The sequence below is a fragment of the Mobula hypostoma genome, chromosome 1, assembly GCF_963921235.1.
Source record: "Mobula hypostoma chromosome 1, sMobHyp1.1, whole genome shotgun sequence".
Lineage (NCBI taxonomy): Eukaryota > Metazoa > Chordata > Chondrichthyes > Myliobatiformes > Myliobatidae > Mobula > Mobula hypostoma.
Genome location: NC_086097.1, coordinates 207400990 through 207427535, shown reverse-complemented (window position 1 = coordinate 207427535; position 26546 = coordinate 207400990). Strand labels below are relative to the sequence as shown.

At 42.2% G+C, this 26546-nt stretch overlaps 1 protein-coding gene across 3 annotated transcripts in view; it reads left to right on the top strand.

The window, feature by feature from the left end:
- Positions 1-26546, top strand: part of rb1cc1 (RB1-inducible coiled-coil 1) — a 181044-nt gene that overhangs the window by 39169 nt on the left and 115329 nt on the right. For all 3 annotated transcript variants that reach the window (XM_063063561.1, XM_063063551.1, XM_063063544.1), the window contains exons 6-7: positions 5926-6346; positions 16805-16975. In XM_063063561.1, the coding sequence (XP_062919631.1) occupies positions 5926-6346; positions 16805-16975 (592 nt within the window). The remainder of the gene's footprint in view (positions 1-5925; positions 6347-16804; positions 16976-26546) is intronic.

The following is a 26546-nucleotide window of genomic DNA, read 5'->3' as shown; positions in this document are numbered from 1 at the left end:
TCATCATGGCAGTAGAGGAGGCCATGTATGGACATGGCTGAATGGGAGTGGGAAGCAGAGTTGAAGTGGGTGGCTACTGGGAGATCCTATCTGTTGTGGCAGACGGAGTGGAGGTGCTCGACAAAGCGGTCCCCCAATCTGTGTCAGGTTTCACCGATGTAGAGGAGACTGCACCGGGAGCACCGGATGCAATAGATGACCCCAACAGACTCACGAGTGAAGTGTTGCCTCACTTGGAAGGACTGTTTGGGGCCCTGAATGGTGGCAAGTCTTGCCTGCCTTTTGCCTACATCCTTTCTTGAACAGTGGCATGACATTCGCCATCTACCAATCCCCCGGGACCTGCCCGGAGTCCAGAGAATTTTGGTAGTCCATCACTGAACTCTCTACTGTAACTTCTGTCAATTCTTTCAGTACCCTGGGATGCATTCCATCAGGACCAGGGCCTTGTCTATCTTCAGGCCCACAAGTTTGCTCAGCATTTCCTCTTTCGTGATGGCTATTGTATTGAGGTCTCACTTTCCATCGCATCCATAACAGCTCTCTTCGGCATGTTAGATAGGTCCTACACCGTGAAGACCGACACAACATAGTCATTCAAAGCCTTGGCCATTTCCTATTACCCAATATCAATTCCCCCTTCTCATTCTCCAAAGGACCTACATTCACTTTAGCCACCCTTTTCCGCTTTATATAATCATAAAAGCTTTTACTACCCATGATTTTTTTGTGCGAGTTTATTGTCGTATTTAATTTCCCTTCTTTATTGCTTGCTTAGTGGTACCTACTTGCTTTTTAAGGTTTTCTCAATCTTCCAGTTTCCCACTACTGTCAAGTACCGTGTGACGGGAATAAAGAACCAGCAGAAATAGAAAACACTTTGGAGTCCAGTATTGCTATTAACTAGTAATATTTATTAGTAACTATGCAATACAGTAATATAAATGTAGATAAATTAAACAGGTTAGCAATGATTATATATAAGTAAGTAAATAGTAAGTGTGGAAATATATGAAAGTCAATCTTCTTTCAATCTAGGGGTAAAAAGATACCGTCTTACGATGATGAGTAAAGTTCAGTTCAGTTCGTGGTGTTGAGTTGAGTAGTGATGGAGAGAGAGAGGGGGAGAGATTTGAGTCTTCAGTTGAGCTGACGCTGTCGATCTTCTTCTTGTCCTCCGAAATCCTTTAAAAGTCACTGACTGTGACCACAACAGAGGGGACCAGTTTTCTGTGGTGGAGCTATCACCCAGGCAAGGGTGGACACATGGACAACTCCCCACCGGTCACTGTCTTTTCTCACTGCAAGAGCGATTGATCGATCCTCCAAAAACTCTCTTTTTCCTGTGGGCACACAAAGCTCATCCAGTGTCCAAAACATGTGTCTGAGGTCTATATCATCTGACCTATTTATCTCACTGTACTGGATACCAGCTGTCATTTAAATAACTCCTTCTTCCTTTGTGTAAGAAATGTACAAGCAGGCAAATATCCTTGAAGAAAGTATAAACAACCTGTGAGCAGTCTTCATGTCTCTCTGTCTCTCAAAAGTTGTTGGTGTTAAATAATTCTCTGTCTTTTCAAAAGCACTGTTAATAGGGGTAAACAAGCACAGTTCATAGGGGTAATTCAGGACCCCGTTGCACTACTCTTGGTGACTTTGTATGCACGAGCTTTTAGTTTGATGCCTTCTTTTATTTCCTTAGTTATCCAAGACTGGCTCTCCCCAACCTTACTGTCCTTGCTTTTAACTGGAATATAATTTTATTGAGCACCGTGAAAAATCTCTTTCAAAGTCTTCCACAGTTCCTCAGCTGTCCCACCCTGTGCTCTCAGCCTGTGTTTCCAGTCTACACTAGCCAAATCCTCCTTCATCCCATTGTAGTCTCCATTGTTTAAGCATAATACACTGGTATTAGGTTGAACTTTTGCACCCTCCATTTGTATGAGAAATTCAGTCATACTGTGATCACTCTTTAGAGGATCCCTAACTACAAGATTACTAATTTTTGCTGTCTCATTGCGCAGGACCAGATCTAAGATGGCACATTCCCTTGCAGGTTCAGTAACATGCTGTTCAAGAAAGCCACACGGATGCATTCTATGAAGTCCTCCTCAAGACTGCCTCGACCAACTTGATTCACTCAATCTATGTGCATGTTCAAGTCCCCACGATAACTGCTGTTCCATCCTTACATGCCTCAGATATTTCTCTGTTTATTGCCCGTGCCACTATAATGTTATTATTTGGTGGCCGATAGACAACTCCCACCAGTGATTCTTTTTTTCCCTTTATTATTCTGAATTTCTACCCAGATGGATTCAACATTTTGCTCCTTAGATCTTGTATCATCTCTCATGATGACCCTGATCTCATCTTTAATTAAGAGTGCTACCCCACCTTCCTTGCCTTCCTGCCTATCCTTCCATATTACCTGATATCCTTGGATATTTAATTTCCAATCCTCTCCACCCTGCAACCAGGTCTCTGTAATGGCCACTAAATCATACCTTTTTGTACTGATTTGTACCAATCTGTGCCTTGTAATGCATGAAAATGCCCGAAGCAGGCCTCTCATGGTCTTGAGTTGACGTTCCCTCCCCAGAGCCACAAGTTCACTGACCTTGTTTCGACTACTATGGGCATTCAACTAAAGTGCCCTTGCACTCATCGTGCTTTTAAAATTTTGTAATCTTTTACTCTTTTGCACTTGACTTTTCTGCACTCCACTCTTACTTTTCACTTTTATTTTTTCTTTATCTTTATCCACACTTTTCTTTTTTACTTTATCCATACTTCTCCAATCTGTTGAACCCACCCTCTACTATTTAGTTTAAAGCCCTATCCACAGCCCTGGTTATGCAATTTGCTGGGATCCAGGTTCCATCACAGTTCAGGTGGAGCCCGTCCTATAGGTACAGCTGCCTCCTTTCCCAATACTAGTGCCAATTTCTCATGAATTCAAGCCCACTTCTCCCACACCAATCCTTGAACCACGCATTTAACTCTCTAATCTTCTTGACCTTATACCATTTTGCATGTGGTTTAGGTAGTAATCCAGAGATTACCTCCTTTTTGGTTCTGCTTTTTAATTTGGTTCTTAGCTACTCAAATTCCCTCGGCAGAACTTCTTTCCTCGTTCTACCTATGTTGTTGGTACCCACAAGGACCATGACAACTCGATCTTTCCCCTCCCTCTGCAGGTCAGATAAGATGTCCTGAAGCTGGGCACCAGGCAGGTAACAAAGCCTTTGGGATGCTCTATCCTCGCGACAGTGAACTCTGTCTATTCCCCTGACTATACTATCCTCAATCACTACATTTTTCATCTTTCCCCCCTCTTGAGTGGCTCCCTGAGCTATGGTGCTACAGTTAGGTTGCTCATCCTTTCTTCAGCCTCCACTGTTGCTATTTTGTCTTATAATTTCTTTCTGAGAAAGGCATTGCAGACACATTGTTGGACTATAATAGTCAAGGAATTGAATATTATTTGTTCTATCCCTTCATTGATTCTATCATGGTTATTATTCTATTATGGATTTATTGAATATATCCTTAAGAAAATGAAGCTCAGGGTTGTATACGATGATACATATGTACATTGAAAATAAATTTACTTTGAACATTACCCAAAATTTTGCTACACAATTTACTTGCTAAATATTTTGATTTATCTTGCAAATAGTAATTTTTTTTTAACCTAACCTCAGGTATAGCAGAATAAGTTGGAACTGATGTAAGAAAGAACATGTACCAGGGGAGCAAGTGGAAGTTTGGGATTGATGGGACGGCTTTGAGAATTAGCATAGGCTCAGTGGATTGAATGTCCTCTTGTATCATGAGAACACAATGTTTCCAAATGCTGTTTTTTTTTAACTGAGCTATTGTGTTTATAATTTGCATCAGGATGCATTTGAGTTTTCTATTTATAATTTCTATAATTACATTCTCGGAAACAGTGGATAGAGCTCACTGTTTCTATGAAAATGCCCACCCTCCTTACAATGAATGAATTGTAATGTGGTTACTAATCAGAGGTTGATGTAATGTGAAGTATATCATGATAAGCATGAACTTAGGAATGTGATGCATGTATAGAAAAGAAAAACATCTGATGGGAACTGGAATTTAATCTTAAGGCTGGTTATTGTTTACTCTCTTATCATCCCTACCTGAAATTGTCTCTGTCTCTCTCTCTCTGTCTCTCTCACCGCCAATCAACCAGCCAATGTATTATGTAGCACTCAGATATTTAAAGGTTACCAATTGCATTTTCTATTATTCCACAATACTTCATCAAGTATTATCAATACTTATATCCAACTGTGCAATACCTGGTCATAAGTGGTGATAATTTAGATTTAGTCATCCATTGTAAAAAAAAATAAAAAAAATAATGTTTAGTTTTCACACTAGATGGCACTGCTATGTCTTCTAAATTGCCCATATCACATTACCTGACCTACAAGGGACTGTTTTCAAAGTTGTTTATGGCAGTCAGTCATGCTTGAAATTATCATTTGGCCCTCAGTTTGAGGCTAAATCCTTCATATACACATAAGATTCTGCATTTGCTGGATACCCAGAGCAAAAGAGAAAATGCTGACGGAACTCAGCCGTTCAGGCAGCATCAATGGAAGGGAATAAACAATTGACATTTTGGGCTGAGGCCTTTCACCAAGACTGGAAAAGAAGGGGGAAGAAGCCAGAAGAAGAAGGTAAGTTAAGAAGTACAAGCTGGCAGGTGATAGATGAAGCCAGATTGGAAGCTACCAACCTGACAGCATGAACATTGATTTCTCTAACTTGAGTAATTTATCCTCCCTCCCCTTCTCTCTTTTCCATTTCCCATTCTGGTTCTCCCTCTTAAACCATTTCCTCACCTCCCACTGGTGCCACTCCTCTCTCCTTTTTTCCCCATGATCCACTTTCTTCTCTTATCAGATTCTTTCTTCTTTAGCACTGTTCCTTTTTCGCCAATCCACTCCCAGTTTATTCAACCCCTCCCTCACTTACTGACCTTGTGTAGCTTCACCCATCATCTGCCAGCTTGTACTCCTTCCCCTACCCGCACCTTATAATCCTGGCTTCTTCCACCACCTTTTCCAGCCCTGATGAAGGGTCTTGGCCCAAAATGTCAACTGTTTATTTCCCTCCATAGATTCTGCCTGATCTGCTGAGTACCTTCAGCATTTTATATGTTGCATCTTCATATTCTTTGATTTTGTTTTGTTAATCTTTTCTGTCAGACTGATGTTCTCATCATTTGTTTCCATAGGGCTGCTACACTTGTATTTGTCCTGTGTCTGGCAGTAAAATAATTAATGAATATAGTTGGTATTGGTTATACAAGTTTTCCTTTTTGTTGTTAATGAATGAGGATTTTGCTATTTTTGGGTGTAAAACTTAAAGATTGCCTCCACTTCGAGTGAATAATTTTGGGGAAACTGCATAAGATACTTAGAATACTGTGATTAAATATTTTGTAAAAATATAAATTGTAAAATTTTAAAATAAATCTCAAAGCTGATAGCCATAATCTGTTAAAACTAAGTATTGGTACTATTTTAATTCGAAGGAAAAACATAGAAACCCACAAAATTATGGCATTTGTACATGTGCACAATCATGGGAGCAACTCTGATGCATGTCCTATTGCAATGTATTCTTCAAAATGCTGACCAAAGTTCTAGCTTGGCAAGTTGTTCTACAAACTGGCAGAAACTCCTGCATTTTGAATGTTAGCTGAAGTGGCATGTGTCTTCAGAACCTATTTAATATTTATGATTTAACGTTTGATCTTTGCTATCTGTTTTGGGGGGTGGGGGAGTGAAGAGTGATGTTGTAAATGTTCCAGGCTGATTAGTGATGTTCTATTCAGTTGCTTCAAGTTGTATTAATGTGTTTTCTTTATTTTGAATCAAGCTTAGGCACAGCTGTCTCAGTTATGGCTAAAATGCCACTGTTGGAATGCCTGACCAGGCATAGTTACCGTGAGTGTCAGGAAAGACTCAAGTTCCCTGCAGAAAGTGAAAGTGTTGAAGAAGAGCTGGATGACAAGTCCAACAATTCAGTACTATGTTCTGTTAAACCTGCAGTTTGCAGGAAGTCGCCCTCCAGTTCTGTGTCATGTGGACATTCTGCACAGAATAGTGTTCTGCAAGAAGAGAAAGACATTGAGAACAGCATGGGAAGCACTCAGAGGACCATAGTAGAAAATGAATTAAATGAAGAAATGAATGACCAAGCTTTCTTTAATGTCTCCTTACTGGACTGGATTAATGTACAAGACAGACCAAACGATGTGGAATCACTAGTCAGGAAGTGCTTTGATTCAATGAACCGAGTAAGTGAGATTTGAAATTGAGAAGAATATTGTTTAAGAATTGTAATACAGGATATTATAAATGGGTGTATATTCAAGTTATGATTTAGGGTTCTCAACCCGGGCTTCACGGACCCCTCGGTTAATGGTAGGAGTCTGTGGCATAAAAAAAGGTTGGGAACTCCTGCTTTAAAGTGAAATACAGCTTCTTAAACATGTCTAACCCAGCTGGTGTTATGAAAATGAACAGAAACTGCATTTCTTAGATTATCTATTTGCAATGAGTTGATTTTTCTTTAGAAGTTTAATTTTCTTTGGTCCTTTACACTCCCCCTTTCTTGGTTTTGCCCTAAGGGAGCAAATTCTGGTGTTCTCCTTTTGTTTTGAATTTGATATACCTCACGAAACTATGCTAACTATAGAACATAAAACAGTATAGCAAAGGAAATGGCCTTTCGTTGCATGATGTGCTGAAATAATTAAACTAATGACACCTAATCCCTGCTGCCAAGACATGGTCCATATCTCATCATTCTTTGCATATTCATATACCTTGAGGCCCTCCGTTGATTGGACTTGACCATGGATGTTGCATTCCAACTGTCGACATAATATGCAAGTCAATATGCAAACCAGGGCAGTGCAATATAGAGAGGAAGCTGTTGCTCATGTAGCAGGCGTCCCCTCTCCACGTAGCTGATGAATCCAAAGGAATGCCCTTGCAGCTGCAGATTTTTCTTGGTGTTTACCCCTGAAGCCTTCCCTAAGAGCGGGTAGTCCTCTTTTGCATTGTCCTCCTTTATTGTCATTTAGTAATGAATGCATTAAGAAATGATACAATATTTGGTACAGTCACAAGGCAGCAGAGGTTTGAGATTAGAGTTTACCTTTTCTTAGAAGAGCTGCCAACCACTGCTTTTATGACCCATCTGCATGAAGGCACTAGTTTTAAGGCACTAGTAACCTGCTGTTGCCTCTTCTCCTTTCAGTAGAAATGGTTCCCTTGGGCTTAGTAGCTAAGCCACATGCCACTTGTGGAGGCCAGGAGCTAAACTTGGCTATTTGGATGCATGCCATTAGGAGCATTTAATAGGTAGTGGGAGCTTATCCCCAATACCACCCCTGGTTGTAATTACCTTGAGACCATAAGCCGTAGGCGCAGTATTCGGCAATTTGGCCTATCGAGTCTGCTCCACTTTTCTATCATGGCTGATCTCGAATCCCACTCTCATACATCTGCCTTCTCACCATATTTTTTGATGCCCTGACCGAGCAGGGAACGATCAATTTCCGCCTTAAATATACACATTGAATTGCCTCAGCTGCAGTCTATGGCTGAGTATTCCACAGATTTACTACACTCTGGCTAAAAAAAATTCCTCTTTACCTCTGTTTTAAAGGGTCGCTCCTTAATTTTGAGGCTGTACCCTCTAGTTCTGGATACCCCCACCATAGGAAACATCCTCTCCATATCCACCCTAGCTAGTCCTTCCAACATCCAGTAGGTTTCAATGAAATCTCCCTGCATTCTTCTGAATTCTTCTGAGTACAGGCCCAAAGCTGCCAAATGCCAATCATTTCCAGAATCATCTTTGTGAACCTCCTCTGGACTCTCTCCAATGACAACACATCCTGTGTGAGATATGGGGCCCAAAACTGTTGACAATATTCCCAAGTGTGGCGTGACTAGTGTCTTGTAAACACTCAGCGTATCTCCTTGCTTTTGTAGAAACATAGAAAACCCACAGCACAATACAGGCCCTTTGGCCCACAAAGCTGTGCCGAAAACGTCCTTACCTGAGAAATTACATAGGGTTACCCATAGCCCTCTAATTTTCTGAGCTCCATATACCTGCCCAGGAGTCTCTTAAAAGACTCTATCATATCTGCCTCCACCACTGGAGCTGGCAGCCCATTCCACGCACTTACCACCCTCTGTGTATAAAACTTGCCCTTGACATCTCCTCTGTACCTACTTCCAAGCACCTTAAAACTGTGCCCTCTCGTACTAGCCATTTCAGCCCTGGGAAAAAAGCCTCTGACTATCCACACGATCAGTGCCTCTCATCATCTTATACACCTCTGTCAAGTCACCTCTCCTGTTCTGTCACTCCAAGGAAAAAAGGTCGAGTTCACTCAACCTATTCTCATAGGGCGTGCTCCCCAATCCAGGAAACATCCTTGTAAATCTCCTCTGCACCTTTTTTATAGTTTCCACATCCTTCCTTTAGTGAGGCGACCAGAACTGAGCACAGTACTCCAAGTGGGATCTGACCAGGGTACTATACGGCTGCAACATTACCTCTCAGTCCCACGATTGGTGAAGGCCAATACACCATATGCTTTCTTAACCACAGTATTCTATTCCCCTTGGAAATAAATGCTAACGTTGCATTTGTCTTATTTACTACGGACTCAACGTGTAAATTAATCTTCTGGGAGTCTTGCACGTGGACCCCTAAGGCACTCTGCACCTCTGATGTCTGATCCTTCTCCCCATTTAGATAATAGTCTGCACTATTTTTCCTTTTACCATAATACATTATCGTACATTTCCAAACACTGTATTCCATCTGCCAATTTTTTTTCTGTCCATTCTTCCAATTTGTCTAAGCCCTGCTGCAATTGCATTGCTTCCTCAGCAGTACCTACCCCTTCACCTATCTGCGTATCTTCCGCAAACTTTGCCACAAATCAATCAATTCCATTATTAAGTCATTGTTTTCCAATGTGAGAAGTAGTGGTCCCAATACTGACCCCTGAGGAACACCACTAGTCACTGGCAAAGACCCCTATTATTCCCACTCACTGCCTTCTGCCTGTCGGCCATTGTGCTGTCCATGCTAGTACCTTTCCTGTAACGCCATAAGATTTATTCTTGTTAAGCAGTCTCATGTGTGGCATCTTACCAAATGCCTTTTGAAAATCCAAGTAAATGACATCCACTGCCTTTCCTTTGCCCACCCTGCTTATTACTTCCTCAAAGAATTCTATCAGATATATTAGGCAAGATTTCTCTTTACAGAAACCATGCTGACTTTTGACTTATTTTATCAGTAGTCCCCAAGTGCCTTGAAATCTCATTCTTAATAATAGAATCTAACACTTTCCCAACCATTGAGGTTAGACTAACTGGCCTATAATTTCCTTTCTTTAGCCTTCATTTTTTCTTAAAGAGTGGAGTGACGTTTGCAATCTTTCAGTCCTCTGGGACCATGCCAGAGTTAAATGATTCTTCAAAGATCATGACCAATGCATCCATTATCTCTTCAGCAACCTCTTTCAGGACTTTGGGATGTAGTCCATATGGTTAATGCCTTCCACAGTGAAGACAGATGCAAAGTACCCATAAAGTTCATCTGCCATTTTTGTCCCCTATTATTACATCACCAGCATCATTTTCCAGTGGTGCAATATCAACTCTCACCTCCCTTTTACTCTTTATACAACTGAAAACACTTTTGGTATTCTGCTTTATATTATTGGCATTTCATCTTTTCTGTTGTAGCTTTTTTAGTTGCCTTTTGTTGTATTTTAAAAGCTTCCCAATCATCCAACTTCCCACTCACTTTTGCTACCTTGTATGCCTTGTCCTTGGCTTTTATGCAGTCCTTAACTTCCTTTGTCTGTTCCAATTTGGGCATTTGAGAACAACTTCCTCTATGGGACATATCTATCCTGTGCCTTGTGAACTAATCCCAGAAACTTCAGCCACCTCTGTTCAACTGTCATCCCTGCTAGTATCCTCATCCAATCCACCTGGGCAAGCTTCTCTCATGCCTCTGTAATTCCCTTTATTCCATTAAGATAGTGATACAAGTGACTTGTGCTTCTTCCTTTCAAATTGCAGTATGAGTTCAATCATATGATCACTGGCTCCGAAGGGTTCCTTTACGTTAAGCTCCTGAATAAGATCTGGGTTACTACATAACACCCAATCTAAGATGGCTTTTCTCTGAGTAGGCTCAAGCACAAGCTGCTCCAAGAAGGCATTCAACAAATCCCTCTCTTGCGATTCGACACCAACCTGATTTTCCCAATCCCCTTGCATATTGAAGTCCCCCATTACAATTGTGTCCTTGCCCTTATTACATGCCTTTTCCAGCTCGCTTTGCAATCTCAACCCCATAACTTGGCTACTCTTTGGAGGCCTATATATGATACAAGAAGAATAAGAGGAGATCAGAAAGAAACAAAGTTATGAAAGGGATAGATAAGGTAGAGGCAGGAAAGTTGTTTCCACTGGTAGGTGAGACTAGAACTCGGGGACATAGCCTCAAGATTCAGGGGAGTAGATTTAGGATGGAGATGAAGAGGAACTGCTTTTCCCAGAGAGTGATGAATCTCTGGAATTTTCTGCCCAATGAAGCAGTGGAGGCCATCTCAGTAAATATATTGAACACAAGGTTGAAACTATTTTTGCATTATAGGGGAATTGAGGGATGTAGGGAAAAGGCAGATAGGTGGAGGTGAGTCCATGGCCAGATCAACCATGATTGAATGGCGGAGCAGGCTCGACGGGCTAGATGGCCTACTTCTATTTATTATATTCTTATTACCATTATGGTTTTTTTTTTCACCCTTGCAGTTTCTTAACTTCACCCACAAAGATTCAACGTTCTCTGACCCTATGTCACCTCTTTCTAAAGATGTAATTCCATCTCTTACCAACAGAGCCACACCACCACCGATGCCACCTTGGCTGTCCTTTTGGTACAAAGTATATCCTTTGATGTTATGCTCCCAACGAAGTCTTCCTTTCAGCCGTGACTCAGTGATGCCCACAATGTCATACAGACCAATCTCAAACTGTACCACAGGTTCATCCACCTTATTGGGACTGCTACACACATTTAAACACAACAGCTTCAGTCTTGCATTCTTCGTCCTTTTGAATTTTGCCTCTGTGGTATGACTTAACTCTTTGCTCTGTCTGCATTTTTACCTAATCATTGGCTTGTCCTTCCTTACATTCATGTTACACCCATCATTTACTTGTAAACCTGCTGGCTCATCCTCAGCTCCATCACCTGGTTCCCATCCCCCTGCCATATTAGTTTAGACCACTCCCAATGGCTCTAGTAAATCTGCTTGCAAGATTATTGGTCCCCCTCTGATTCAAGTGCAATCTGTCCCTCTTGTACAGGTCCCAATTATCCAGAAGTCTGAACCCCTGCCCCTTGCTCCAGTCCTTCAGCCACACATTTATCTGCCACCTTATTAGAAACATAGAAAACCTACAGCACAATACAGGCCCTTCGGCCCACGATGCTGTGCGAAACGTACTGATTTTAGAAATTACTCGGGGTTATCCATAGCCCTCTATTTTTCTAAGCTCTGTGTACCTATCTAAGAGTCTCTTTAATAGACTCCATTGTATCTACCTCCACCACCGTTGTCAGCAGCCTATTCCATGCACTCTGCATTCTATGTGTTTTTTTTAACAAAAACTTCCCCTTGACATCTCCTCTGTATCTACTTCCAAGCACCTTAAAAATGTGCCCTCTCATGTTAGCCATTTCAGCCCTGCGAAAAAGGCCTCTGACTATCCACATGATCAATGCCTCTCATCATCTTGTACACCTCCACCAAGTCGCCTCTCATCATCCGTTGCTCCAAGGAAAAAAGGCCGGGTTCACTCACTTATTCTCATAAGGCATGCTGTTTATTCCAGGCAACATCCTTGTAATTCTCCTCTGCACCCTTTCTATAGTTTCCACATCCTTCCTGTAGTGAGGTGACCAGAAGTGAGCACAGTACTCCAAGTGGGGTCTGACCAGGGTCCGATATAGCTGTAATATTACCTCTCGGTGCCTAAACTCAATCCCATGGTTGATGAAGGCCAATGCACCATATGCCTTCTTAACCACACAGTCAACCTGCACAGCAGCTTTGAGTGTCCTATGGACTTGGACCATAGGATCCCTCTGATCCTGCACACTGCCAACAGTCTTACCATTAATATTATATTCTGCCATCGTATTTGACCTACTGGGCACGTGGCCAAGTGGTTAAGGCATTTGACTAGTGACCTAAAGGTCGTGAGTTCAAGCCCCAGCTGAGGCAACGTGTTGTGTCCTTGAGCAAGGTACTTAACCACATAGTGCTGTGCGACAACACTGGTGCCAAGCTGTATCGGCCCTTGCCCTTCCGTTGGACAACATCGGTGTCGTGGAGAGGGGAGACTTGCAGCATGGGCAACTGCTGGTCTTCCATACAACCTTGCCCAGGCCTGCACCCTGGAGAGTGAAGACTTTCCAGGAGCAGATCCATGGTTTCACAAGACTAACGGATGCCTTTATTTATTTGACCTACCAAAATGAACCACCTCACACTTATCTGGGTTGAACTCCCATCTGCCACTTCTGAGCTCAGTTTTGCATCCTATCAGTGTCCCGCTGTAACCTCTGATGGCCATCCACACTACCCACGACACCCCCAACCTTTGTGTCATGAGCAGATTTACTAACCCATCCCTCCACTTCCTCATCCAGGTCATTTATAAAATTCACGAAGAGAAGGGGTCCCAGAACAGGTCCCTGAGGCACACCTCTGGTCACCAACCTCCATGCAGAATATGACCCATCTACAACCACTGTTTTCCTTCTGTAGGCAAGCCAATTCTGGATCCACAAAGCAATGTCCCCTTGGATCCCATGCCTCTTTACTTTCTCAATAAGCCTTGCATGGGGTACCTTATCAAATGCCTGACTGAAATCTATATAAACTACATATATTGCTTTACCTTCATCAGTGTGTTTAGTCGCATCCTCAAAAAATTCAGTCTGGCTATTAAGGCGCGACTTGCCTTTGACAAAGCCACGCTGACTATTCCTGGTCATATTATGCCTCTCCAAATATTCATAAGTCCTGCCTCTCAGGATCTTTTCCACCAACTTACCAACCACTGAAGTAAGACTCACTGGTCTATAATTTCCTGGGCTATCTCTACTCCTTTTCTTGAAAAAGGGAACAACATCTGCAACCCTCCAATCCTCTGGAACCTCTCGTCCCCATTGATAATGCAATAATCGTTGCCAGAGGCTCAGCAATCTCTTCCCTCACCTCCCACAGTAGCCTGGGTTGTATCTCATCTGGTCCCGGTGACTTATCCAACTTGACGTTTTCCAAAAACTCCAGCACATCCTCTTTCTTAATGTCTACATGCTCAGGCTTTTCAGTCCACTGTAAGTCAACCCTACAATCGCCAAGGTCCTTTTCCTAGTGAATACCAAAGCAAAGTATTCATTAAGTACTTCCACTATCTCCTCTGGTTCCATACACACTTTTCCACTGTCACACTGGATTGGTTCTATTCTCTCAGGTCTGATCCTCTTGCTCTTCACGTACTTGTAGAATGTCTTGGAGTTTTCCTTAATCCTGCTCACCAAACCCTTCTCATGATCTCTTCTGGCTCTCCTAATTTCATCCTTAAGCTCCTTCCTGCTAGTCTTACAATCTTCTAGATCTCTATCATTACCTAGTGTTTTGAACCTTTTGTAAGCTTTTCCTTTCTTCTTGACTAGATTTTCAACAGCCTTTGTACACCATGGTTCCTGTACCCTGCCATCCTTTCCATGTCTCATTAGAACATACCTAAGCAGAACACCAAGTAAATATTCCCTGAACATTTGTCACTTTTCTTCTGTACATTTCCCTGAGAACATCTGTTCCCAATTTATGCTTCCAAGTTCCTGCCTGATAGCCGCATATTTCCCCTTACTCCAATTAAACGCTTTCCTAGCTTGTCTGTTCTTATCCCTCTCCAATGCTATGGTAAAGGAGATAGAATTGTAATCACTATCTTCAAAATGCTCTACCACTGAGCAACCTGATACCTGACCAGGTTCATTTCCCAATACCAGATTAAGTACAGCCTCTTGTCTTGTAGGCTTATTTACATATTGTGTCAGTAAACCTTCCTGAATACACCTAACAATCTCCACTCCATCTAAACCCCTTACTGTAGGGAGATGCCAGTCAATATTGGGGAAATTAAAATCTCCCACCATGACAACCGTTACTATTATACCTTTCCAGAATTTGTCTTGCTATCTGCTTTTTGATGTCTCTGTTACCATTGGGTGGTCTATGAAAAAATACCCGGCAGAGTTATTGACCCCTTCTTGTTCCTAACTTTCACCTGCAGAGACTCAGTAGACAATCCATCCATGACTTCCTCATTTTCTGCCGCCGTGACACTATCTCTGATCAACAGTACCTCTTTTGCCTCCCTTCCTGTCCTTTCTGAAACATCTAAAGCTTAACACTCTAACCATTCCTGCCCCTGAGCCATCCAAGTCTCTGTAGTGGCCACAACATTATAGGTCCCAGTACTGATCTGCACTGTAGGCTCATCCACTTTGTTCATGACACTCCTTGCATATAGACACATTTCAAACCATCAGTCTGAGCGTATCCCTTCTCTATCACCTGCCTATCCTCCCTCTCACACTGTCTACAAGCTTTCTCTATTTGTGAGACAACTGCCCCTTCTTGTTTATTCTATTCCTATCCTCACTGTCGCGTGCCACAGGCAGCAATCCCAAAATTACTATCTTTGAGGTCCTACTTCTCAGCTTCCTGCCTAACTCCCTGTATTCTTTTCTCCAGAACCTCCTCCCTTTTTCTTCCTATGTCATTGTTAGCAATACGTACTAGGACTTCTGGTTACTCACCCTCCTATTCAGTTTATTGTGGTTGTGTCCAGAAACATTTCGGACCCTGGCACTACAGAGGCAATCTACCATCTGTGTTTCCTTTTCGCTTCTACAGAATTGCCTCTGTCCCCTGACTATTGAGCTCCCATATACTGCTGCCATCCTCTTCCGTTTCCTGCCTCTGAGCCACAGGGCCGTATTCAGTGCCAGAGGCACAGTCACTTTTTCTTCCCCCAGGTAGGTCACCCTACCCCTCTGCCCGCCTTCCCCCGGCAACAGTACTCAAAATGGAGTACTTATTATTGAGGGGGGCAGCCACAGGGGATGCTCTTGACCATCTGATGTTCTCCCTTCCCTCTCCTGACAGTCACTCATTTATCTGTCTCCTGTAGCCTTGGGGAGACTACTTCCCGGTAGCTCCTGTCTATCACTGCTACACTTTCCATAACAAGCCGAAGGTCATCGAGCTGCAGCTCCAGTTCCCTAACGTGGTCTCTAAGGAGCTGCATCTCCATGCACTTGGCCCCGATGTAGCCATCGGGGATGCTGGGAGTCTCCTGGAAATCCGACATCTGACATCCAGAACAGAACACACATACCCCCTATTCTCTCTAGAATTAAGTAAGGAATAAACTTACTGAGCCTCCGCCTGTTCTCACCGAAGCCTTGCTGAGCCGAAGCCTTACTGTTCTGACTATTCCAATGACAACCGCTGCTACGATGACCACTCTGCGATACCTCTCTCTTGTAGAGATGGGGGTTTTTATAAGCTCTTTGTTGGACCCGCATGGGAACGCTCCTGTTGCTTAAAGAACCTTCACATGCCTAACTTTCTCTTATCACCTCTATCATAGCTGCATCCACCTCTGCTTAATGGCACCCACACCCTGTTTAACAATTTTCCCCCTCTTTCCTTAAATGCATGCCTCTAGTGTTAGACATTTCTACCCTGGTAGAAATATACTGCTGTCTACTGTGTCTGCCCCTTCATTTTATAAACTTGGAAAAGGTCTCCTCTTAGCCTCTGCTGCTCCAGTAAAAACAGCTACTGTTTGTCCTACTTCTGTGCCCTCTAATTTAGACAGCATCTGTATCCTGTCCTTGACCCACATCCATAGGATGATCAGAATTGATCACTGTATGGATGTGGATCATGGAGAGGATAAGTGAAAGAAATAGTATTTTTTAGGGTGGCATTTTAGTGTATAATGCTATTACAGCACCAGTGGCCTGGCTCAATTCTGTCACTATCTGAAAGGAGTTTGTACGTTTTCTCCATGACTGCATGGCTTCTTCCAGGTGTTTCGGTTTTCTCCCACATTCCAGAAGCGTATGAGTTAGTAGATTAATTGTAATTGGGTGGTGTGGGTTTATTGAGCTGGAAGAGCCTGTAACCATGCTGTACCTCAAAATAAATAACATAATTTCTTGACTTTTCAACTCAGTGCCTTGACTAATTAAGGCAAGCATGCCATACGCCATCTATACTATCCTTGTGCGATCACTTTCATGGAGCCCTGGACTTGAATATGGATATCTGAGGTCTGATGATGAATTTTGTCATTATTCTTAAGAAATAGAATATTTTTAATGGATGTTTGAAAGCTCAAAATATTCAGCAATTTGTTGAATGAGGCCAAAGTAGATTGTTATTTTTTTTTCTGTTACTTATTTCTTATAGCCTGCTGATTCTCATTTCATCGCATATTTGTATAACAGGAAAACATTTTGGGTTAAAAGGACAGCAAATTGGACAAAAGAATGTCCACAAAATATAGATATTGGAAGAAAAATAGTAAAACTTTGCCCTTCCTTTCAGCTTGATCCAGAAATCCTTAAGCCATTTCTGACAGAGTGTCGCGAAACTATTGCAAAACTTGATAATCAGAACATGAAGGCAATTAAAGGACTTGAGGACCGATTGTATGCCCTGGATCAAATGATAGCCAGTTGTAATAGACTGGTGAATGAACAAAAAGAATTAGCCCAGGTAAGTCTTCATCACAAAAATATAGGTTAATACAGGATAACATATCATGTAGAGTATTTAAGAGGATTGAGATGTTGCAAAGTTTACACTGTTTATTGATGTCATTTTGAACAGATGTTATGGCCAGTCCATGTTTGTATCATCTATTAATATAGAATGTTGTTTCCCGTGTTTATGGTATCTGAGCCAATGTTGCTTGATGCTGAAATTGCAAACAGAGATTAGGGGAACTTTGTGTTTGGAGACTTTACTCCTTTCTGACATCAGTTGGTCAAAGCATTAATACTCAGAACTTTTAATGAACAACTATTCACATTAAGTGCTTTGTTGTTAACCAGTGTATAAAATGTTTAAAAATGATTAAATTTGGATATGTACGTGGATAGATGGGGTTTAGGGAAATTGAAATAAAATGTGTGCAAATGATACTGGCAAGGTTGTCACTGGTTAGTTGGGCTGATGGGCCCGTTTTCATGCTGTATTCCTCCGACTCTAAGTCACTAGGGCGGAGTAAGAACTATCCCAGAATGCTATAGGAATTAAGGGTGGAGATTTTTGCATCTTTGTCAGCCATGGACGAGGTTCTAGAAGTCTGAACAATAGCAAAAGTTGTTTCTTAATCCTGCTGCCCTTCTCAAATAACGTAAGTAACCACTGGCCGGTAAACAGGTCAGTCGATGGTAGGCAAATTAGCGGAGAAAATTCTAAGAGACAGAATACGTGTACATTTGAAAAGTAGGGATTAATCAGGTCTAGGCAGCATGGCTTTGTGAGGGGGGTGACAATTCTGTTCCACTGATTTGAGGTTTTAGAAGGGGTAACAGAGATGGCAATAGATATTGACTATATAGATTTTAGTAAGGCTTTTGACAAGGTCCTGCATGGCTGGTTCAGGAAGCCAAGACCAAGGTACAAAAGGAGCTGACTTGTAATCCAAAATTGTCTTGGGTAGTGGTGGAAGAATATTTCTGTGACTGAAAGTTGTACCATAGGGGTTAGTGCTGAGTCCTTTGTTTCTGATATTAACAACTTGCCTGTAAAAATAGGAGGTACGATTAGTAAAATTATAAATGATGCAAAAATTGGTCTTGTGGAAAGTGAGGACGGTTGTTTAAGATTACAGTTGGTTCTTGTGCAGATTAGGCAGGTGGTTTTTAATCCTGGTGGTGCCCAATGCACCACTGACACCAGCCGGCCAGTCATCAAGGACAAGTATGCAGAAAGGTGCCTGACAAAGGCCAGCAATATGAAGTATCCCATCCACGCAACCATCCTGCTCGTGGACTGTTTGCCTCCCATACCCATCAGGGAGGAGGCTATGTAGCAACCACGCCAGGACCAGCAGACTCAGTTACTCTTCCCCTAATCAGTAAGGCTGATCAACACCTCCAGTGAGTAACCCACCCCACCTCATACTTCATCATTTCTTTTCAGTCATCTTGTATGTACACATATAGAATATGGAACAGTACAATTCTAGTATATCAGCTATCTTACATATTGATATTTATTGTATTTATTTTATTACTGTTTTCTTTGTCCTATTGTGTTTTTTTTTGTGCGGCATTGGATCTGGAGTAACATTCATTTTGTCCTTTACATTTGTGCACTGGAAATGACATACAACAATCTTGAAGTTGATGCTTTTTGGAAAGTCAAAAAAAAGGATAGGATACACAAGGGCTTCCTGGGTTGTCATGTGTGACATGTTGGACTTAGGGAGATCAAATGTAAAGGAATAGTATGTTGTTAATAGCAGGACCATTCCCAGTATTGTCACACACAGTGATCATGAGGTCAAAGTCCATAACTTCCTGAGAGTGGCTGCACGAGTTGATAGGGTAGTAAGAAGACGTTCCTTTATAATCGGAGCATAGAGTTAAAGAGTCAGGAAGTTGTGTTGCAGCTTTATAAAACTCTGGTTAGGCCATATCTAGAGTATTACATTTAACTCTGGTCACTCCATTATAGGAAGGTTATGGAAGCTTTGGAAAGGCTGCAGGGGAGGTTTACCAGAACGCTGTCTAGATTAGATGGCGTGTGGTATGAGGAGAGGTTGAACAACATGGGTTGTTTTGTCTAGAGTAGCAGAGGTGAGAGGTGTCCTGAGAGGTTTATAAGGTTTTGAGTGACAGTAGACGGCTGGTATGTTTTTCCCAGGATGGAAATGTTTCTTATCAGAGAACATACATTAAAGCTAGGAGGTGGTAGGTTCAAAGGAGATGCATGTGGCAAATTTTCTTTTTACACAGAGTAGTGGGTGCTTGAAGTGCACTGCCAGGGGTGGAAATGGATATAGATATGATAGAGGTGTTTGAGATTCTTAGGCACATGAATATGCTGGGATGGAAGGATATAGATTTGTGTAAAAGGGACTAGTTTAGTAGGCTTGTAATTACTAATCTAATTAGTTCAGCACAATATGTGCTCTATGGGTAACCAAAGTTATGTTAAAAACAACTTTATTCAAATACTTCAATGCATAAATATTTTTAAGCTAGTATTATTTAATGATAATCATTAATGACTGGATGTGGTATGTATTCCATATGTTTAATTATGCTTGATCTTAGAATAATTATTCAAAAAAGTATAGCAAGTGTATGTAAAGTAAAATTATATGACTTGAGGAAAAACAGCCCATTGACTTTTATCAGAATGGAACCGTTACGGAACCTGGAAATTACCTGTGTTCAGTAAATGGTAAGGCACTATGGAAAGTTCCAAGGCTACAGTTCCCTACAACCAATAACATGGGTAGATATGGTGGTGAAGAGGGGCGGTTGACATGCTTTCCCTCACAAGGTAGTGTGTAGAATGAGTTCTAATATTATGTTGCAATTTTATCAAGTGCTCATTAGGCCTAACTTACAGTTATTGAGTGTAGTCTGGTTATCACACTATATAGGAATGATGTAGTTTCCTGAAGAGGGTGCAGAGGAGATTCGAAGGATATTGTCTTATTTACAGTAATTATGGGGTGTGATTAGATACACCAGGCTTATTACATTGAAATGGAGGAGCTTAAGTGAATTGATAAAAGTAATCAGAGATGTACAGTAGATTAAGCAGATAGTCAAAATCTTTCTCCAATTATACAGATATCAAAAACAAGCGGCCATAGATTTAAGGGGTGAGTTAGGAATTTTAAGGGGGATCTGAGGGGTAAATTTTGTTTTGTATGGTGATTGATATCTGAAATTTGCTACCAGATGAGATGGTGGAATTTGATAGAATTACTATGTTTGAGGCATTTATACAGACACTTCAGGCAAGAACAGAAGTATACAGTGTGGGGAAATGAGATTTGTGCAATTGGGCAAAAAGGTGGCATGAACATGGTGAGCTGGTAAGCCTGTTTTTGTGCTGTACAATTATGACAATTTATAACTGATATTGAGTATTTTAGAGTGAAGAATAAGGACTGGTATGAGATTGAGAATAATTAGTACTTCTAATTTTCCTTATTTGTTTGATCTAATTGATGGGAAGATGTTCCAAAATAGTAACTTCCTGATCCATTGGAATACCATCAGTAATGGAAAGTAGAGAAAATAGAATTTACTGGAAGAGTTTACCAATAAACAAGAGATTCTGCAGATGCTGGAAATCTAGAGCAACACACAAAATACCGAGTCAGCGTATCAGACAGAGATCCCCCTTCAGGACTGGAAAGGAAGTGGGAGGATGCCAGAATGAAAATGTGGAGGGGGTGGGGGAGGAGGATTAGCCAGAAGGTGATAGGTGGAGCTTGGTGGTCGGAAAAAGAATCTTGATAGGAGAGCAGAGTGGACCATTGGGGAAGGGGAAGAACCAGGGGAGGTGATGGGCAGGTGAGGACAAGAGGTAAGAGGCCAGAGAGGGGACTAGAAGAGGGAAGAGAGAAGAAAAAAAGATTATCAGAAAGAGAAATCGATGTTTATGCCATCAGATTGGAGGCTACCAAGATGGGATATGAGGTATTGCTCCTCCATCCTGAGTGGCAAAGGAGGAGGTCATAGATTGACTTGTCAGAACGGGAAAGGGGATTGCAATTAAAATGTTTGGGCCCTGGGAAATTCCACTTTTGGCAGATGAAGCAGAGGTATTCAACAAAGCAGTCCATCAATTTACTCGGGTCTCATCAATGTAGAGGTGGTTGCATTGGGAGTGCCGGACACAGTAGGTTACCTCAACAGGTTCTGAGGCCTGTCTATGTGTGTGGGAGGGTGGGAAAGGGTTTGATTGTTTGCTGTTTTTGTTTTTGATTGTTGCTGTTGCTTGTTTTCCACTGAACATTGTGGACATTCTGTGGAGAATGTGTAACGACACCTGCGTGCTGCTCCCCAGTATATCCTTGGTTGTTAATCCAAATAATGCATTTCACTGAGTTTCAATGTACATGTGATAAATAAATCTGGATTGAATGACTTGAATTCATGACTGCCTTAATTTCTTGTATTGGCTCCTTGATGTAGGACACTGTGTAGATAGAGATACTTTCCTCACTGAGTAGCAAGTCAACCATGCTCGCTGCACTTATAACTGCATTTTTCACCATTGATAACTTTGTTCCTTAGCGTCTCACCATTTGTTGAACGTCCTTGGATTTGATGGTGACACCAGGACCAGAGATCTCCCCACATTTGGCTTTTAGCACATATTTACTGCAGTGTTCATGCGTAGGACCTGAAACAAGTTGTTCAGGGCTCAGCTAGCTAATAGATCTCTGTATATATCTGCTAGCTGGCCCTTGGCATGATCTGACTCTCATCAATATCAGATCACATAACTCACAAAGATTTTTCATGAAGTTTTCTTTTAGAAATTCTTCAAAAATTCCTTTAAAAGTTTTAACCACTATAAAGAGTAATGTTAGTAGGTTGGCAATTGTATAGGTGAATTAGTAAATTAAAATCTATTTTTGACAATCAAACTATAAATAAGTGGTTTTAAACGCAAACAACAGGAATTCTGCAGATGCTGGAAATTCAAGCAACACACATCAAAGTTGCTGGTGAACGCAGCAGGCCAGGCAGCATCTATAGGAAGAAGCGCAGTCGACGTTTCAGGCCGAGACCCTTCGTCAGTCCTGACGAGGGGTCTCGGCCTGAAACGTCGACTGCGCTTCTTCCTATAGATGCTGCCTGGCCTGCTGCGTTCACCAGCAACTTTGATGTGTGTTGCTTATAAATAAGTGGTAATTATTTTGAGAAATAAATTGGTGGTGAGCTTGACTTGGCACGTAGCACTGGATGATTTAAAAAAAAATCAGTGACAAAGCTAGAAAAGAGATACAGGTTGACCTTCACTAATCGGACTACCTGTAATCCGGTTGCTTCGATAATCCGGCACTGATTATGCTTAATGTGATCCTTCTGTAATTTGGCATTTTCACTAATCCGGCACTCCTCAGGTTCCAGTGATGCCAGACTAGTGAAGGTCGACCTGTATTAATTTACTGATGTGCCCTGTTTGTTGATTTGTTGAGTCATTTAAAAAGGAGAGGAAAAATGTAATGTGCTGTAGATTTCTATGTTCTATGTAATTGCGATAGTGTAGTCAGAAGAATAGACACAGTTCTCTGTCGCAAGTATTTGGAAAGGCTATGTTGTCTGGCGCCTGGGTTTGGGATATCTTATCTGACCTTGTAGAGGAGTTTGGAGTGGGAGGGGAAAGATCCAGATGTTGTAGCCATGTGGGTACCAACAATGTAGAAAGAATAAGGAAAGAGGTTCTATTGAGGGAATTGGAGCAACTAGGGATCAAGTTAAAACACAACCAAAAAGGTAACTATCTGTGGATTGTTAACTGAGCCATGTGCAAATTGGCACCAGCCTAATGAGGTCAAAGAGTTGAATTTGTGTCTTAAAGATTGGTGTGGAAGAAGTGAGTTGTATGTTAATGATTTTGGTTGACAAAATTGATGGCTTTGTGGTGAAGTTTGTGAATGATAAGAAGATGAGTGGAAGGGCAGGTAGTGTTGAGAGAGCAGGGAGTCTGCAAAAGGATTTGGACAGATTAAGAGAATGGGCAAAGAAGTAGCAGATGGAATACAGTGGAGGGAAGGAGAGTACATGTTCATTCTCTTCAGTAGAAGGAATAATGGCATAGGCTATTTTCTCAATGGTGAGCAAATTCAGAAATTGGAGGTCCAAAAGGGTTTGGGAGTCCTAGTGCAGAATTCCCTAAAGTTTAATAACTTGTAGGCTTATTCAGTGGAAGGAAGGCAAATACAATGTTTGCATTCATTTCAGGAGGAATAGAACATGAAAGCAAGGATATAATGCTGAGCCTTTAAGGCTTTGATTAGACCACATTTGGATATTTTCACAGTATCAAAGAAAGGATGTGCTAACATTGAAGAGAGTCCAAAGGATTTTTATGAGAATGATTCAGGGAATGAAAGGATTAACGAATTTGTTGGCTCTGGCTCTGTATTTTTTGAAATTTAGAAGAATGAATGGGGGATCTCATTGAAACCTACTGAATATTATAGGACCACAGTAAAGTGGATATGGAGTGGATGTTTCTAATAGTGGGCGAGACTGTGCCCTCTGGTCCCAGACATGGAATAGAAGGATGTCCCTTTAGAACAGATGAGGAGGAATTTCTTGAACCGGGGGGTGGAGAATCTGTGGAAGTCATTGCCACATATGCTGTGGAGGCCAAGAAACTGGGTATATTTAAAGCAAAGCTTGGTTAGTCACAGCTGGTGAAGGTTTTGGACTGTAAGAGCTGGCACAGCTATCAAATGTTTTGCATGTCTCTAACTTTTAAGAAATGTTATTTCTTCAGCGGTTTGATTGGGGCACGACTGAGCAGGGGCGTGGACGTCAGCTAGTCAGAACAGCGAGAAGAGTTTAAAAGGAGGCAGCTTTACAGAGCGGGGATCGAGCAGAGGGAGACAGAGTAGGAAGGGTTTAGCTCAACGGGGCTTTGGCGATAACAGGTCGAGGCGAGATAGGTTGCCTGTGTAGAATACAGACAGGAAAAATGTGTGTGAGGCTGGTGTTCTGTGCTTGGTGTCAGATGTAGGAAGTCCAGGAGACTCCAGCCTCCCGGACGACCACATCTGCGCCAGGTGTGTCGAGCTACAGCTCCTTAGGGACCGCGTTAGGGAACTGGAGCTGCAGCTCGATGACCTTTGTCTGGTCAGGGAGAGTGAGGAGGTGACAGAGAGGAGCTATAGGCAGGTAGTCATATCGAGGCCTGGGGAGACAGATAAGTGGGTAACAGTCAGGAGAGGGAAGGGTAGGAGTTAGAGGCTAGAGAGCACCCCTTGGCTGTTCCCCTTGATGATAAGTACTCCTGCTTGAGTACTATTGGGGAGGCCTACCTGGGGGAAGCAACAGTGGCCACACCTCTGGCACAGAGCCTGGCCCTGTGGCGCAGAAGGGTAGGGAAAGGAAGTGGATGGCAGCAGTAATAGGGGACTCTATAGTTAGGGGGTCAGACAGGCGATTCTGTGGATGCAGGAAAGAAGCACGGATGGTAGTTTGCTTCCCAGGTGTGAGGGTCCGGGATGTTTCTGATCGCGTCCATGATATCCTGAGGTGGGAAGGAGGACAGCCAGAGGTTGTGGTACATACTGGTATCAGTGACATAGGCAAGAAAAGGGAGGAGATCCTGAAAGCAGACTACAGGGAGTTAGGAAGGAAGTTGAGAAATGGGATCACAAAGATAGTCATCTCGGGATTACAGGTGGACCCCGATTTCCGAATGTTCGCTTTACGACACCTCGCTGTTACGAAAGACCTACATTAGTTACCTGTTTTCGCTAACAGAAGGTGTTTTCACTGTTTCAAAAAAAGGCAGCACACGCCTGAACAGACAAGCTCCTCCCCCGGAACTGTATTCTAGTCTGCATTGCTTAAACACGTGCTTTATCTCGATTTATTGTGCATCCATTAGCAAGATAGGTTCTAAGGTATCGGAAAAGCCTAAAGGAGCTTGTAAGGGTGTTACACTTGGTGTAAAATCAGACGTAATTAAGCATTTCGATTGTGGTGAACAAAGTAAGGACATTGTCCGTGCATTGAACTTGCCTGCGTCCACCATTCACACTATTTATATGCAGAGTGAAAGAATTTTGAAAGCTGCTGATGTTACTGTTGGTTCTGCTCGTAGCAAAGTGGTCTCTCTTAGTCGGCATCCAGTAATGGATAAAATGGAAAGTCTATTGCTTGAGTGGATTGATGGGTGTACAAAGCGTGGTGTTCCATTAAGTTTTCTTATACTTGAGGAGAAATCAGTCAGTCTTTTTAATAAGCTGAAACAGAAAACACTGGACGATGGTGATAAAAGTGTTGTGAAAGTGGAATTTAAAGGTAGTCATGGGTGGTTTGATCGGTTTCTTGAGGTGAGGGCAGCTTCATAGTTTAAGCAGTGGTCCCCAACCTCCGGGCTGCGGACCAATACGTGGCCGCGAAGAATGCAGCGGTGCAGCGGTAGTCGGAACGCACCCGGCATATCTTTAAGACAAAAGCCGAAATAAACAAGCTAATTAATTAGGTGCCGCCCGGCACGTAAATGTCAGCCCAGATCAGAGGCAGTTGCGGATTGCGTCAGGTGCTTATTCGTATAAGCAAGTGTTTAACTGTGACAAAACTGCAATTTATTGGAGTCTTCCCGATTCCAGTAAGTGAAGCTACACTGTACATACATTATTTCTACTTTATATAGGCTGTGTATTTTTATGTGTTATTTGGTATGATTTGGCAGCTTCATAGTTTAAAGGTTACTGGAGAGAGTGTTTCTGCCGAGAGCACTTCCGCGAGATTTTCGCTGCATTAGTGCTGCAGAAAAATATTTCTTCTTTATATAGGCTGTATATTTATCATATCATTCCTGCTTTTTACTATGTTACTGTTATTTTAGGTTTTATGTGTTATTTGGCATGATTTTGTAGGTTTTTTTTGGGTGTGGGAATGCTCAAAAGTTTTTCCCATATTAATAAATGGTAATTGCTTATTTGCTTTACGACATTCCGGCTTATGAACCGTTTCATAGGAACGCTCTACCTTCTGATAGCGGGGGAAGCCTGTACTGCCTGTGCCACATGTTAGCGAGTATAGGAATAGAGTGAGATGGAGGATAAATGCATGGCTGAGGGATTGGAGCAGGGGAGAGGGATCCAGATTTCTGGATCATTGGGAGCTCTTTTGGGGCAGGAGTGACCTGTACAATAAGGGCGGGTTGCACTTGAATCCCGGGGGACCAATATCTTTGCGGGGAGGTTCGCTAAGGCTATTGGGGAGAGTTTAAACTAGGATTGCTGGGGGGTGGGAACCAAACTGAAGGCGCAGTTGGCTCACAAATACAGAAAGCTTGGAGACAGTGCAAGAGGGAGGATAGGCAGGTGATAGAGAAAGAACGTGCTCAGACCAATGGTTTGAGACGTGTCTATTTTAATGCAAAGTGTATTATAAACAAAAGCATGGATCAGTACTTGGAGCTATGATGTTGTGGCCATTACAGAGACTTGACTGAATGTGGAACCAAATGCTGAGGAGCCTACCCTTAACAAATGAACCTGACTGCAGAGTGTCCACAAGAAAAGTCCATTCAGTCCTTGATCACCTATAATCAA